This window comes from Rhea pennata, chromosome 8, assembly GCF_028389875.1.
Source record: "Rhea pennata isolate bPtePen1 chromosome 8, bPtePen1.pri, whole genome shotgun sequence".
In the NCBI taxonomy this organism is placed as follows: Eukaryota; Metazoa; Chordata; class Aves; order Rheiformes; family Rheidae; genus Rhea; species Rhea pennata.
Window position 1 is genome coordinate 12,629,345 of NC_084670.1, and position 12,389 is coordinate 12,641,733.

At 56.2% G+C, this 12,389-nt stretch overlaps 1 protein-coding gene across 7 annotated transcripts in view; it reads right to left on the reverse strand.

Moving 5' to 3' along the window:
* The window catches only part of PTPRF (protein tyrosine phosphatase receptor type F), a 386,501-nt gene that overhangs the window by 10,258 nt on the left and 363,854 nt on the right, over nucleotides 1-12,389 (reverse strand). For all 7 annotated transcript variants that reach the window (XM_062581931.1, XM_062581932.1, XM_062581929.1 and 4 more), the window contains 4 exons: nucleotides 9,246-9,369; nucleotides 7,067-7,242; nucleotides 1,577-1,696; nucleotides 309-463 (listed from right to left, as the gene is read on the reverse strand). In XM_062581931.1, the coding sequence (XP_062437915.1) occupies nucleotides 309-463; nucleotides 1,577-1,696; nucleotides 7,067-7,242; nucleotides 9,246-9,369 (575 nt within the window). The remainder of the gene's footprint in view (nucleotides 1-308; nucleotides 464-1,576; nucleotides 1,697-7,066; nucleotides 7,243-9,245; nucleotides 9,370-12,389) is intronic.

A 12,389-nucleotide genomic window follows, 5' to 3' on the forward strand; every position in this document is an offset into this window, starting at 1 on the left:
GTACCACACACTTATGCTGAGCACATTCACATTATTTTTAAACTCTGCTTGCTTTTTTGGAAAAAAAAAGAAAAAGTGTATTCTGAGGCTCTCTGTAGAGTAGCACTACTTAATCTGACAGAACAGCAGCAATACAAATTTCACCTCTGTGTGGCTGCCACTAGCTACTGACCTGGTCCTCCACCAAGAATGCTATCATGTAACCTTCCCTGCAGGAACAAGAGTCCCCACTTTCAGCTGGACAACTCAAGACTCCTGTAGCAAGAAGGCACGTGCCAAGGTGCAGTTTTGCAAACACACAGACCTACCTGCAATGGACAACCATGGGCCCAGCATCTGGTGGGTTACAGGCCTTGACCCGTCGCAGGAAAGCTAGGATGGGAGTAGGGTATTCTGGTACCCCGTGGTCAGGCCAAGCCATGAACTGGAACTGTCGCAGTTCTCGCTTCTCGCTGGAGCCATTCTAATGAAGAAAGTTCAACAGGAGTTTAGCATGAAAACAGTCTCACCCCAGGAGGGGAACGTACTGATGGGGTAATAGCAGCCACTTAGCAGTGTGTGTTCCCGTGCATGTATAGGGCTTTTGCCACTGAAAATTTGGAGGCCGAGTACCAGCTCCTTGAAATGTCTCCAAATCCATGGATGCTCCATGGAAAAGGCCAGATGATGAAGCTGTGGAAAGCCAGCTGATACTGACAGCACAGCAGCTCTGCGGGACTGGAGCAGCCTGGTGGGAAGGGGGAATGACTCCACTCTGCACTGCACAGTGCACTCGCCGCACGCTCAGGGAAAAATGGGCACTGGCCACAGAAGGGCCAGCAGCAAGTTTGCTTTCTGCTCCACTGAATCACCGGCTCTCTACGGGATGGTTGGATCAGTCCTGACCTGTTCTGGTTGCCCTCCTCTTGTCCCAACATCGTTGACTGATGTATGCAGCTATGTGGTAGGACTGGCTAGGTGACTGCTGGGGGCGAGATGCCTTCCCAGGGTGTGAGTGGGTCCCCACCGCGGCCCTGCTGCGCTATCAGCCAGCGCAGCCCAGACTCCGTTACGCACAGCAGCAGCCCGCTGCAAACTCTGTTTGCATTGCCGCAGCACGCTGCTGCTAGCACTGTCCCCTGGGATTTCCAAACACTAACGAGGTGCGCAGCAGGCGAGAGAGAAGGGCACGCACATCAGCATGGCCCCTCCATTTGCATTACTAGTGACAGCAGTGCTAAAAATTCCCTGCCTCCTAGGTTGCCTCTCTAATGGGAGGACAGCTGTTACACGTAGGCTCGCCAGAGGTGAGCACGGCCTCTGCTCTGTGGCCCCATCGCAGGGTCTGCACGCGCACAGGAGAGCATCAGGTGTCCTGGCCAAAATCCAGCAGCGGTCAGATGCACGAACGGCAGCCGCCCTCCCGTTGCAGCCCAGCTGCGAGAAACGCCCCGCGCGCGGGCTAGCCACGCAGCGGGCCGAGGCAGGCGCAGGTGGCTTCCCCGGCCCGCGGGCCGGGCGGCACCCCGCAGCGCGCGGCAGAAGGGCCTGGCCACTGCGCCGCCCGCGGCACGAGCAACCCGAGCCAGCGCCGTACCTTGTACAGCGCAAACGTCCGGACGGTGTAGGTGGCCAGCTCGACTGTATCCAGCAGAGTGACCTGGATCATCCCGTAGGTTTCCGTGCCCCGGCTCGGCCAGTACTGGTCACACTTCACCTAAGGGGAGGAAAGGAGAAAGGGTCAGTGCTGGGCTGCTGGACGGGGTACCGAGCGAGAAAGGACTCACTGTGCAAGGGAGCGGGGGGTGCAGAGAAGGCACAACCTTCTCCCTGCAATGCCCCCAGCCCTGTAGGGGGCCCTGCCAGCGTGGCCCCCCGGGGACAGCAAGCCACCCTGATGAGAGAAGGGACCCGGCCCCTGGCCAGCCCTCCAGCCCAGGCACTGCACCCGCCGCGCTGGGCCCTGCCACCCTTCTTGCACCGCCACAGGCTTGAGTGCACTGCGCATCCTCGAGAAATGCCGGCCTGCCCTTCTGGCAGGCGCTGCATCCCTCGAAATCCAAATCTCCCGTCTGCTTCAAAAATTGCTCTGCAGCAAGGCAGACGCAAACCCAGCCACAGCCACAGCTTCTTTTCCCTCTGCAAGAAGACTCAGCCCATGGCAAAACCATCCCTGCAACTGCTTCCTGTGCGCAGCAGGCACTGCCCAATGCAGACACCGCTGCTCCCTCAAGCCCACAGGCCCTGCCAAAATGCGCCTCCCCCCCTCCCACCCCGTACACCAAAAGCCAGGGCAGCTCCTGCTGCAAGCTGGGGGCAGAGCCAGTGCCCCAACCTGGTGCCCCCTTCCTCTCCCCCCAAACCCCTTCCTGCTCCCCTGCCTCTGCCCTCCTCCTCCTCTTCCTCCTCGGCTATTTGCAGCTCTGTATTTACAAACTGCTCCTCAGGTTTTGTTGTCTCCAGCCTGAGCTCCCTGGTTAACTTGGTGCCCGGCTCCCCCCAGCCCCGCAGAGCTGCAGAGCCCCGCTGACAGCAGGAAGACTTCATTCCCACCCAAGTGTGCACCACCGAAAATGGTTTCCCGCCCTAGGAGAGAGGAGTGAATGGGAGATCATCTGTGCTTGTCAAGGAATAGTAAACTTAATTATTAGCTGAGCGTGTTTACAGGGAATGTGTGGGATGCAAAACAACAGGCTTAATTAGAAATCAATGGAGTACTGCCTTTTAATTGAAGGTGCTTTAAGCAAGGTGGAGTTGGTAGGAGCAGAGAGCCAATCTCCAGCACTCAGAGCTGCTGCTGTGCAGCATCCCGGGGTCGCAGGGGACACAGCCGCCCCTGCCTGTTCGGGTCTGGGCTTCCTAAGCGGTCCCTTGGTACAAGCGCCTGCAGCAAAGCTGCCTGATGGGGCTGCAGGAGTTGGGGTGGTCTCCAGCCCCCCCAGCCCTGTGCAGGGCAGGACTCGGAGCAGCTCTTCTCCCCCGGCTCCGGGGTGCTCCGCAGGCTTAGATCTGTGCTCACAGCAGCGTGCTCATGGCACGCCGGGCCCTGCACGAATCTCACAAGATTTTTCTCCCTTGCTCCGCTCAGAGCAGTGCGTTTTAAGATGATCGGCTGCAGAATGAACAATTCAGAGGTCGCAAACCTTACTTCACAGCTAAACTGACCCCGTCCTTGCAAGCAGACGGCAGCTACCGCCGGCATCCGCAGCCACCTGAACTCGCCTCTCCCGCCCCGGGGGATGACGTGATCCGGCTCTAAAGCGGACAAGAGGAGGGACAGAATCGCATCCCGCCGGCTCCGGGGAGCGCCGCTCGCCGCCTTCCATCCCACCGGCCCGCGCCGCGCTCACGCCGCATCCCCGCCTCCGGGAGAGCGGCTCCCTCCCCGCCGCCCGCAGAGCTGTGTTTGCACGAGCACAAAACAAACTTCAGAGGAGTTCCCTGCGAGGGATAATAGCAGCGCCTGGGCTGGTAATTGAAAATTATTTATTCATGACCAGATAAGAGTCAGTCACATTTTCTGCCAAATTTACCCATAATGTTTATGCCCCATTTTCAAGCTCTGTAAATTTTATGCTGAAGCCGATGCACTGTGGCACTAAAGCAGATAAGAGATGTTTTCTTCTGGCAGTGCTTCCTTCTCATTAACTTAAGGAGCACAGTAATGTCCTGAACAACCATTTACTGCAGCTCTGCTGAGTGGCTGCTGGCCCTCCCTTTCGATGCCCCGTGCCCGAGAGCAGCCAGGCACCCCTCTTCAGCTGGAGTGCTGCGCGCTGCGCCCGGCCCGGCTTGCCAACCCTAGATGGCTTCACTGCCAGCAAGACGTCCGAGTCGGGCAGGACGGGGATGCCAAGCCCCTCTTCTCTGAGATCCCTCCATGAGCAGCCCATCTTTACATCCCTGCCTGGAGACACGAAGCGCAAGGGCAGATCACAGCCCAGAGCTGCCCGCTGGGTGCTCTGAGCTGGGAGAGAACAAGCCACTGTACTGCTCCAGGAGACATCCCTCCACCCCGGCTCCGCTCGGGCTCTTGGGGATTGCCCACAGTGGGAGAAATTCTGCTGTAACACCGCTCTCGTGCAATACATCCCGGCTAGGACGCACCGTGCTCAGAGCTCTGGGAAAGCTAATCTACAATGTGTGTTTCTGAACTGCCACCAAATGATTCTGAAACTGATTGTAAAGCTTTGAAGGCAGCTAAATTGCACAATCCAGCCATTTCTATCCTTTATGTGCCTCTCGCTTTGTGAAAACATGAAAAAGGGAGGATGATTTGGACCATCAAGCCAGCTGAAATTGCAGACCATAAAAGCCGATGCTCTTTAAAGATTCTCTTCCCCCTGCAGCTCAGGAGCCCTTTAAAGCATCGTCACCCCACAGGGCTGCAAAGCTGCTGCTGGTCCTGGTTGGCTTATCTACACACAGCACTGCTAAGGGGGACTTGCGGAGCTCGCTCGGGAAGGAGGCAGAGCCTGCCTGTGCTGGGCACCTTGTCACACAGCCCTGCCCCAGGCTCCACAGCTGGAGATGTGCTCTGTGCTGCCCCAAAGCCTTGGGCAAGGAGTTTTACAGGAAGGTCACGAGTGGTAACGTGTGTGCCCATGCCCGGAGCAGTGCTGTCCCATGGCAGGCCATGGGCATCAGCAGGCAGTGACACTGCAGGGATCCAAGGGGACTGTGAGGCTGCAAATACATGAGGCTTGAAGGCTGCAGAGTGGAGTAAACTATAAATCTGGGGCTTCAAGCTGAAAGCCGGCAGCAATGCAAAGTGACTGGGATTTTCCTCAGTCCCAGAAATGTGTGCTCCTAAGTGAGCTCTCAGTACCCATTACCAAAGGGGAACAAGGACGGGGAGAGCAGGCAGGCTGCTGTGGAGGGTGGCTGGAGAAGCTGATGAAAAAAAGGAGAAAATGCAAAGAGAAAACAGAGAAGTGATCTCCTGTGTGTCCAAACACCATCTCCCTACCGGGGTCCTGCTGTAAATGGGTACCATGAGGCACCTTCAGGCCAAGCAATCCCATCGTGGCTTTCCAGAGAAGAGCCTTTGGTCTGCTCCCTCTACAGAAGTCCCATAGACCACGTGGGGCTGGTGAGGCTCAGGCGCAGCTGGACCTCCCCACTGCCTCCACCAGCAGCCTGCCTTTCTGGCAGTAACCTCCAGCAGCGCCCGAGAAAATGGCCCCAAAGGACCCGGGCCAGCACGGACAGGCTGTGAGCCGGGGAGCCGACGCAGGGGCTGGGTTCGGCTGGCCCAGCCCGCAGCGCCTGGGCAGCACGTCGGGGCGAGCTGCCTGCCTCTGCCCGCAACCCGGATTTGTAGGGCCCGTCCCGCCGCTGAAAGCCCAGCGCAGGGCTGGCCACATGCGCTGTGTTTGGGACAGAAACCAGTATCGCAGAAAGTAACTAAGGGATGGCGTGACAGGGAGCGTGTTGAGGGGAGACAACACGTGGCTCAGCAGCACGGACGTGTCAGGCAAAGACAAGTGCCTGGGGGGTCGAAGGGACCCGTTATCTTAGAGAAACACGCACCTTGGAGTGCCTTCCTGCAACCGAGCTGCCCAGGAGGTGGGTGAACCAGGACTCTAGGCACAGATTTACTTGGTAACCAAAAAAGGGCTTTTCCTCATACTTCAAATGAATGTTCCAGCGCTGAAATACGAAGGAGCAAAATCTCCAAGCAACCCCTTGCTGCAGAGCGGCCCGTCGGCAGCTTCTGATGCTGCTGGTTCGGCCCCTGCGCCTAGCCCCGGGCTGCAGGTGGGTCAGGCTTATGTACCTCCCCGCCAGCGCTGGGGTGGGCGACCGCGGCTGCCTGGGGAGTGCAGGCAGGGCTGTGCAGCCGGGAAGCGCAGATCCTCCCAGCACTCCGGGGAGCGCTGGTTTCCTCCTGCAGGCAGCAGGGCACTTGTAGAGCAAGGGAAGCCCATAAATAAAGACTATTTTTGCACAAGCAGGAAAGGCAGATCTGTTTTGCCTTTCTGTGATCTGTTGCTCCAGCTGCTTCCTCCCAGCCAGTGTGCACTGGGACACCCCTGCAAGCATTTCAGTGCTAAGGCTTTGAAATGGACAGAGAGCACACGGACAAAAGTTTCAGCTAAACCCAAACTTGACAGTTTCTGCTTCTAGAGAGCAAGCTTATTGGGCTAAAAATAACCAGTGCTTCACAGCTTGAGCACACAGCCCCATCTCCTGTGGTTGGCATGACAACGCTAAAATATTCTGCAAGCACAAACTCTCACTGGTGAAATTTTACTTTTAGGAACAAACCCAATCACAAGAGGCAGAAGCTGCCTCCTGCTCGGGCAGGCTTCGCCCAAGGGTGCATCTGGGTGCGTGTGCATTTTGGTCACAGCTTACAGACCGTGAATACTCAAGCTTCAGGGACTGAGTAGGGACCTCTGTCACCAGACCTCACAAGCACCACAGCAGGAGCAAGGGCTCCTGCTCCCTCCCCTCCAACCCACGCAGTCCCCATGGCCTGCAGGCAGCTTTGCACTTGTTACATATGAATATCTAATCTTGGCAGTATGAACTGATCATTTATACATGTTGTCATTGGACAAGGCACAAATTATTCTTGTTGCTGCAACGAGACTCTGTCTGCCATTCCTCTGCATTGCCAGGGACGCCAGGGCCCTGTCAAGCTGCAGGATACCACTGATACCACTTACTCACAACAGCTCTCAGCTTCTGAGATGCAGCCCTTGGGCTTTCAGGGACAGTCAACAACTCCTCATTTCAGAGCTTTCCTCTCTCCCTCTGCAGCGAATGTTGCAGGCAGAAAAAGGACAAGTGTGCATGGATGCATGCAGGCCAGGCAGAGGGTAACAAGTAGCACAGCAACAGGAGGTTTTGCCACCCTTTTGCCCCAAAAAGAGATGCTCACAAGGCACTTGTGGCAGGGTGGTGGCTGGGCTGCCTGAGGGACGCCTGCAGCCCGCAGTGGTGCTTGCAGCAGTGGCCTCCCCAAGGGACCTGCAACTCTCTGGGTTTGAGCCAATTCACTTTACACTGTGATATATCCCCATCCCTCTGTCCTGCTCCTACCGTCAGCTCCAGGAAAGAGAGGAAGCACACACTGTACCCTGGATTTCTCCTCCAGCCTGGTCATCATGACTATAGTTGCTGTTCTCTGTTCCCACACCATCCTCCAGAAGTCACTGAGGGTTTCCGGCAGCGGTCCCTGCGTAGCGATGTAGGCATTCTGCTTCCGATACCCGTCAATGTAATTGGCATTGATGTAATCACTCCCTGGTACCCCTGCAGAGAGAAAAGACGAAGTATTACTCCAGGGGCAGCACCGAGCACCACACTCATCCTGCTGCTGGGCCATGTGGGCCGGGGAAGAGGCTGGCACGTTGACACGGCTCTTAACAAGTCCGCGGCACAGGGTGGTGCCAGAATCTCTCCCAGGGACCCTGCGCAGCACCCGGACGGTGCCTGAACAAAGAAGAGCCCTTTGCAACCAGCACATTCAAGAACAATCAGGCAGCATAAAAGCCGAGAGGCAGCTGCCACCCGCACACAAAGGGACGTTCACAGGCGGGAATATTAAGGAGCTCATTTGGCCCCAAGCAATTGATTGAAATAATTATCTTAAATTCACCAGCTATTTGTTATGGTCCTCCAGCACCCTTTAAAAATGCTTCATTAGTTTCATGAGCCTAGCTGTGAGCAGAGGCTGTTCAGCAAAGAAGGCCTCCTGCCCCCCCCCCGTGGGGCAAAGTACCCTATGAGGAGCCTGAGACCTTCCTCCCACTACAACCAAAACCCTCCTCAGTGTAAGACCTCCCTCTGCTGGCAGAGGCAGCTCCAGCTCCCATCCTGCCTGCACCACCCTGTAAGAAAGAACTTTCTTTTAAAGGCCTTTAAAATGCAAACACACAGTTACTTAAATAAATGCAGCAAAATACTGGCCCGAGGCTGTGTTTCCAAACTCTGCTCAGCTTGGGCTGCTTAGGCTGCTCAGTGCCCAGCTGCAGGGATGAAAAGCAGCAGGAAGTCTCCTGTCTCCCAAGGAGAGAACATCTGCATTTCATTAGAGGAAGGAAATAAAGTTGAGAGTCTCCCCCTCACCCTTTTGTCCCGGGGAGTTTTCGACAGGTCCCAGCAGCCTCCAGTGGGAATAAAGTGCTGGCGGCTCTGGGGGAGGCTGCACCAGCTGGAGTGCAGCGCCTGGCTCCCCTGGCATGGGCGAGAGGCATCTGGCAGGGCGCTTTGGGAACGCTTCCCAGGAAGACACAGATGCTACTTATAGCAACCCAGTCATGCTGGAGGACAGGGATTCCCCCATGTGCTCACCCCACAGTTGTCTGCTGGGGTTTGCCCACCACCAGCCATGCCATGCCTTCACGTAGCTGCTGCTGACAGCAGGTCTGCAGCCCTGCTGCAAGGAGGTTCCCCTCCTCCTCCCCCAGACGAGCGGTGCATTAGCATTAGAAAAGACACTTTATCCCAGGAGAAAGGGCATCATGACTGCTGGACCACTTTGGCATGCAAAGCCAAGCCCTAGTCTTTTGCCATGGAACTGGAGAGGGGCTACTTACAAAATAGGCAGGAATAGGTGCCTGTGCGAGTCTAGGCTCCGGCAGCTGCTTTCCAGCTCCCTCCCAGGGGACTACAAAGCAGGCGCTAGTCCAGATGCCAGAGCCTGCAGCCCCCTTTGCAACTGGGGAACCACAGGGGTCAGTGCTGTGAACACCAGGGCCCCTCCATCCTGCACTGCTGTGGGCACTTACTTGGGGGCAAACAGCAACCAGTCCTTGGGAAGATTCCGGCCCTACAACCAGCCTAGGACACAGAGGAGCAGGGTGAAGAGGCCCCCAACCTGCTCTTTAGGACCTCTCAGCAGAGGGCCCAGCAAAGCTGAGGAAAGCAGGTGAAGTAACACAGCGGGGCCAGCAGCAAGGGGAAGGGCTCCTGGGGCCAGGGAAAGGGCTGCCTCAGATACCCCGCAGCAAGAGCAGCAGCAGCTCTGCAAAGCCCTTTCTGAAGCTTTTCTGTTGCCAGTCAGAAACATACATTTCCCAAAGCTGACACCTAGATGTGTTTCCTGGTGTTGCCCCACTTAGTGGAAAATAGGGAAAGATGTGGTCTCCTGCCACTGCCAGGTTCTGCCATTCTCCCCCTCCTTCGTCATGCAGGAATGCCTCTTTGTAGCAGTTGGAAGAGCACACGCTTGTCCTGTCAGGTACAGAAGTATCCTTGCCCAGCTGTCCTTCACCCAGAGGTGATGGTGTGCCCGCCCTGGAATCCTCTCTTACCATCGATGGAGGTCAGGATGACACGCGAGTGGTCATACGCGATCACGTTTGCATAGCGGTTTTTCGGTTTATTCACTTCCAGGTTGGAGTTCTCCCAGGTGAACTGCTGCCCTGGATCTATGGACTGCAGAAAGAGGGAGGAAAGAAGGCAGGAGTGATTATGGCACAGCGGGACACTGCAGGATATCTCATTTCAGCAAGGGCATCTGCATTCTCACATCCCCCTCCTTTGACCAGATGCAGCTTCCTTGGGCATCCGCAGAAGCTGTGTCAAGCTAGGCCATACTGAAGTCCAGTTTCCAGACAGGAGTGGGACCTGTCTCCTGGTGACCTATAAGCCAAGGCAGCCCCTCACTGGGGCAGCCAGCTGCAGATGCAGTTCTACCTCTACTCTTGCTCTGTGCTCATCTTTCCCCTTGGAGCTATCCGCCAGCAGAAATTTGGTTGTATGCCAAGACTCCATGGGGACCTGACTGAGCAGTTCTTGACCTAGCGGCTTTATTAGTTGTTGAACTGCAGTCTCCTGAAATATAGCAAGCCCTGCGTGTCTTGTGCCCCAGGAGCTTTGGGTATTAGTGTCCTGTAAGAGGGCCTATGAGCTTCTGCTGGAGAACAGTCATGAAAATTGATAGGTTACTATCTGCTGCTCCAGCTACTTATGCAATGTAAACATCTCTCGTCTGAGTTAATAGAGTGACAACGAACTATAAACCTGGAGAAGAGACGTGGTTATAAATCTTGACCTAAGGCCCGCATGCTATGCAAGGGCCTGAAAAGCATACATCATGATCCTGTCTGCAATACCAGCCTTGTGCAGCCAGTATTTCCTGCCACAGGCCACGTGCCTGGTGGCCTCCCAGCTCAGCCATGCTGATCTCCCGGCATCCAGCCCTGCTCTCCTTCCCAAAGCCTTTCCCGTCATCTTTGTCAGTGCACAGAACAAGAGGAAAAAGGAGCATCCCAAAAGCACTCCTCTGAGATGGGATGGCCTCTTTGGGTCAGAGATGTGCATGTGCAAGAGAGATCGAAGAGGCACCCAGATAAAACAACTATCTCACGCAGGGACTTGCTCTACACATGCAGCCCTGGGCAGGCCCACGGCAGGCCGCTACTGCCAGCAATCAGTCATCCCACGAACGCCCTCCTGACATTTCCAACACAGTCAAAACCTTCTTAAACTCATGCTCCAGCTCAGGGTCCCTGCAGCTCTGCTGACCCACAGGCAAAAGAACGGAGCAAACCGGCGAGGGGAAGCACCGCACCACCGCTCTCCCTGCCGGCACCGGCGTTCCTCTCGCTCGGCGCAGAGCCACGCCAGGCGGCTTCCCAGGCAGCGAAACGCCTACGAGTCAGCCTGCTCCGGCTCAGCCGCGGGCACCAGGCTGAGCTGGGAAGCGCAGCCCCACCAGCCATCCACCGTCCGTGCACACGGGGACGCCCGGCGCTGGCCCCCGTGCTCTCCCACGCTGTCAGGGACACGCTGCCCGACACCTGCACCGCACCAACACCTGCACAGCACCCCTGCACAGCACCACGGCTCTCGCGGCAGGCGCAGGGCACAGGCCGGGCAGCAGCGCCCGTCCCTGCGGGGCCCACGTCGCTGGCTGCCTGCGGGCAGAGGCCAGCGCTGACGGAAACGCGCAGGAGGATGTGACATCACAGCGACGCTAATAGGTAGTTTGGGAAATGTAGGATGTAAATAGACATTTCCCACAGAAAACCTGTAATTTTCTATTATCAGAGTAATAAGCAGGCAGCGGCAGCACTCGGAGGCGCTGCGGCAGGGCGGGTAGGAGCGGCAAACGCCAGAAATGCTCCTGGCTGGAAACCTGCCGGCTGGGCTGCCACGGCCCCTGCACGCTCCTCTGCCCACGCGGAGGTGTCCTGGGGCAGCTCACGGCTCCCCGGGGCACCTTTTTTAATTCAGATTTGCACAGCAGGGCATTCACTGAATCAACTTTTTAGATGTTGTCCTCCCTTGCCTGTGGACTGTGTGGCAGGGACAAATGCCACCCACCTGGAGAAGGGCAACAGAAATAACCCAAGGCATGAAAAAGTCTTCATAAGAGGGACAAAACGTGTAAGGGTGTTCCTGAGAGGGGCTTTGATACTGGGCTAGTCAAAGTAGCCCGGAGCAGACCCGCGTGGAACGGGTGTTTGCTGTTTCTTGTGAGACTACTGCTAGTGGGCAGCAAACGAAAGCATCCCACAGCAGGTCCAAAACAAACAACAGGAGCCGCTTCTTGGAAAATTAAGCTGTGCAAGTCCTTGCCTTGAAACGGTGTGGATGCAGCATGCCTGTGCAGGTTCAGCAGCAACACAAACTAATGGAGAAAATCCATCAGGGCCTGCTGAAGACAAAGATAACGCTTCTTTCTCGACAAGGTGGCCTACACCTGCATGGACAGCCGGTGGCCCTGAAGGTGCGAGCCAGCTGCTTCTTGCTGCGGAGGAGCACCACAATGAAGCACCAGCCCTGCCTGCACCGAATGCCTGCTCGGAGCCAGCTGCAGGTGGATAGGTGGGTGCCGGCGTCCTCCCTCCGCAGCGGAGGCAGGGACTGCTCAGGACTGGCGCTCAATCTACAGCAAGGATTGCACTGTAAGTTCAATCTATGTCGAAGCTTTGCACCGTAAGTTGGTGTTTGGCCATGGCAGTGAAAGGGCTATTTCCTGGGGGGCACGAGGCTGCAAAGAGCCCCCTGAACGGAGGAGCAGCATCAAGGTGTTGCCATTAGGGTTAATCGCTTTGATGTGAAATGACAATGTGCAGAAATGGTCTAATCATCACCAGCCTCTTAAGAGGGCAAACAGGTGAGAAAGTCAGAAATAATACAGCACCTGAGTGCAAAGAGGCTCTAATTAAATACTCCTGCAAATTAGTGACTCATTTAGAAGTAAAATGATTTAATTTAAACTCTGGTGATGAATTAATGTACACCTGTTCCCCCCTTTAAGGCAAACAAATGAGTAAATAAATGGGAGGATGATGCTTGGAAAGCAGTTGAAGCCCATTACATAGAGTGGTTACTGGCAAGTCCTGTCCCATCTCCACAGGATGCTCTGCCACCCCAGCCTACGGCAGTGCTATCTTGTTCCCTCCCTTGCCCCACAGCTGCTGGGCCCTTGGAGTCTCCCCTTGCTC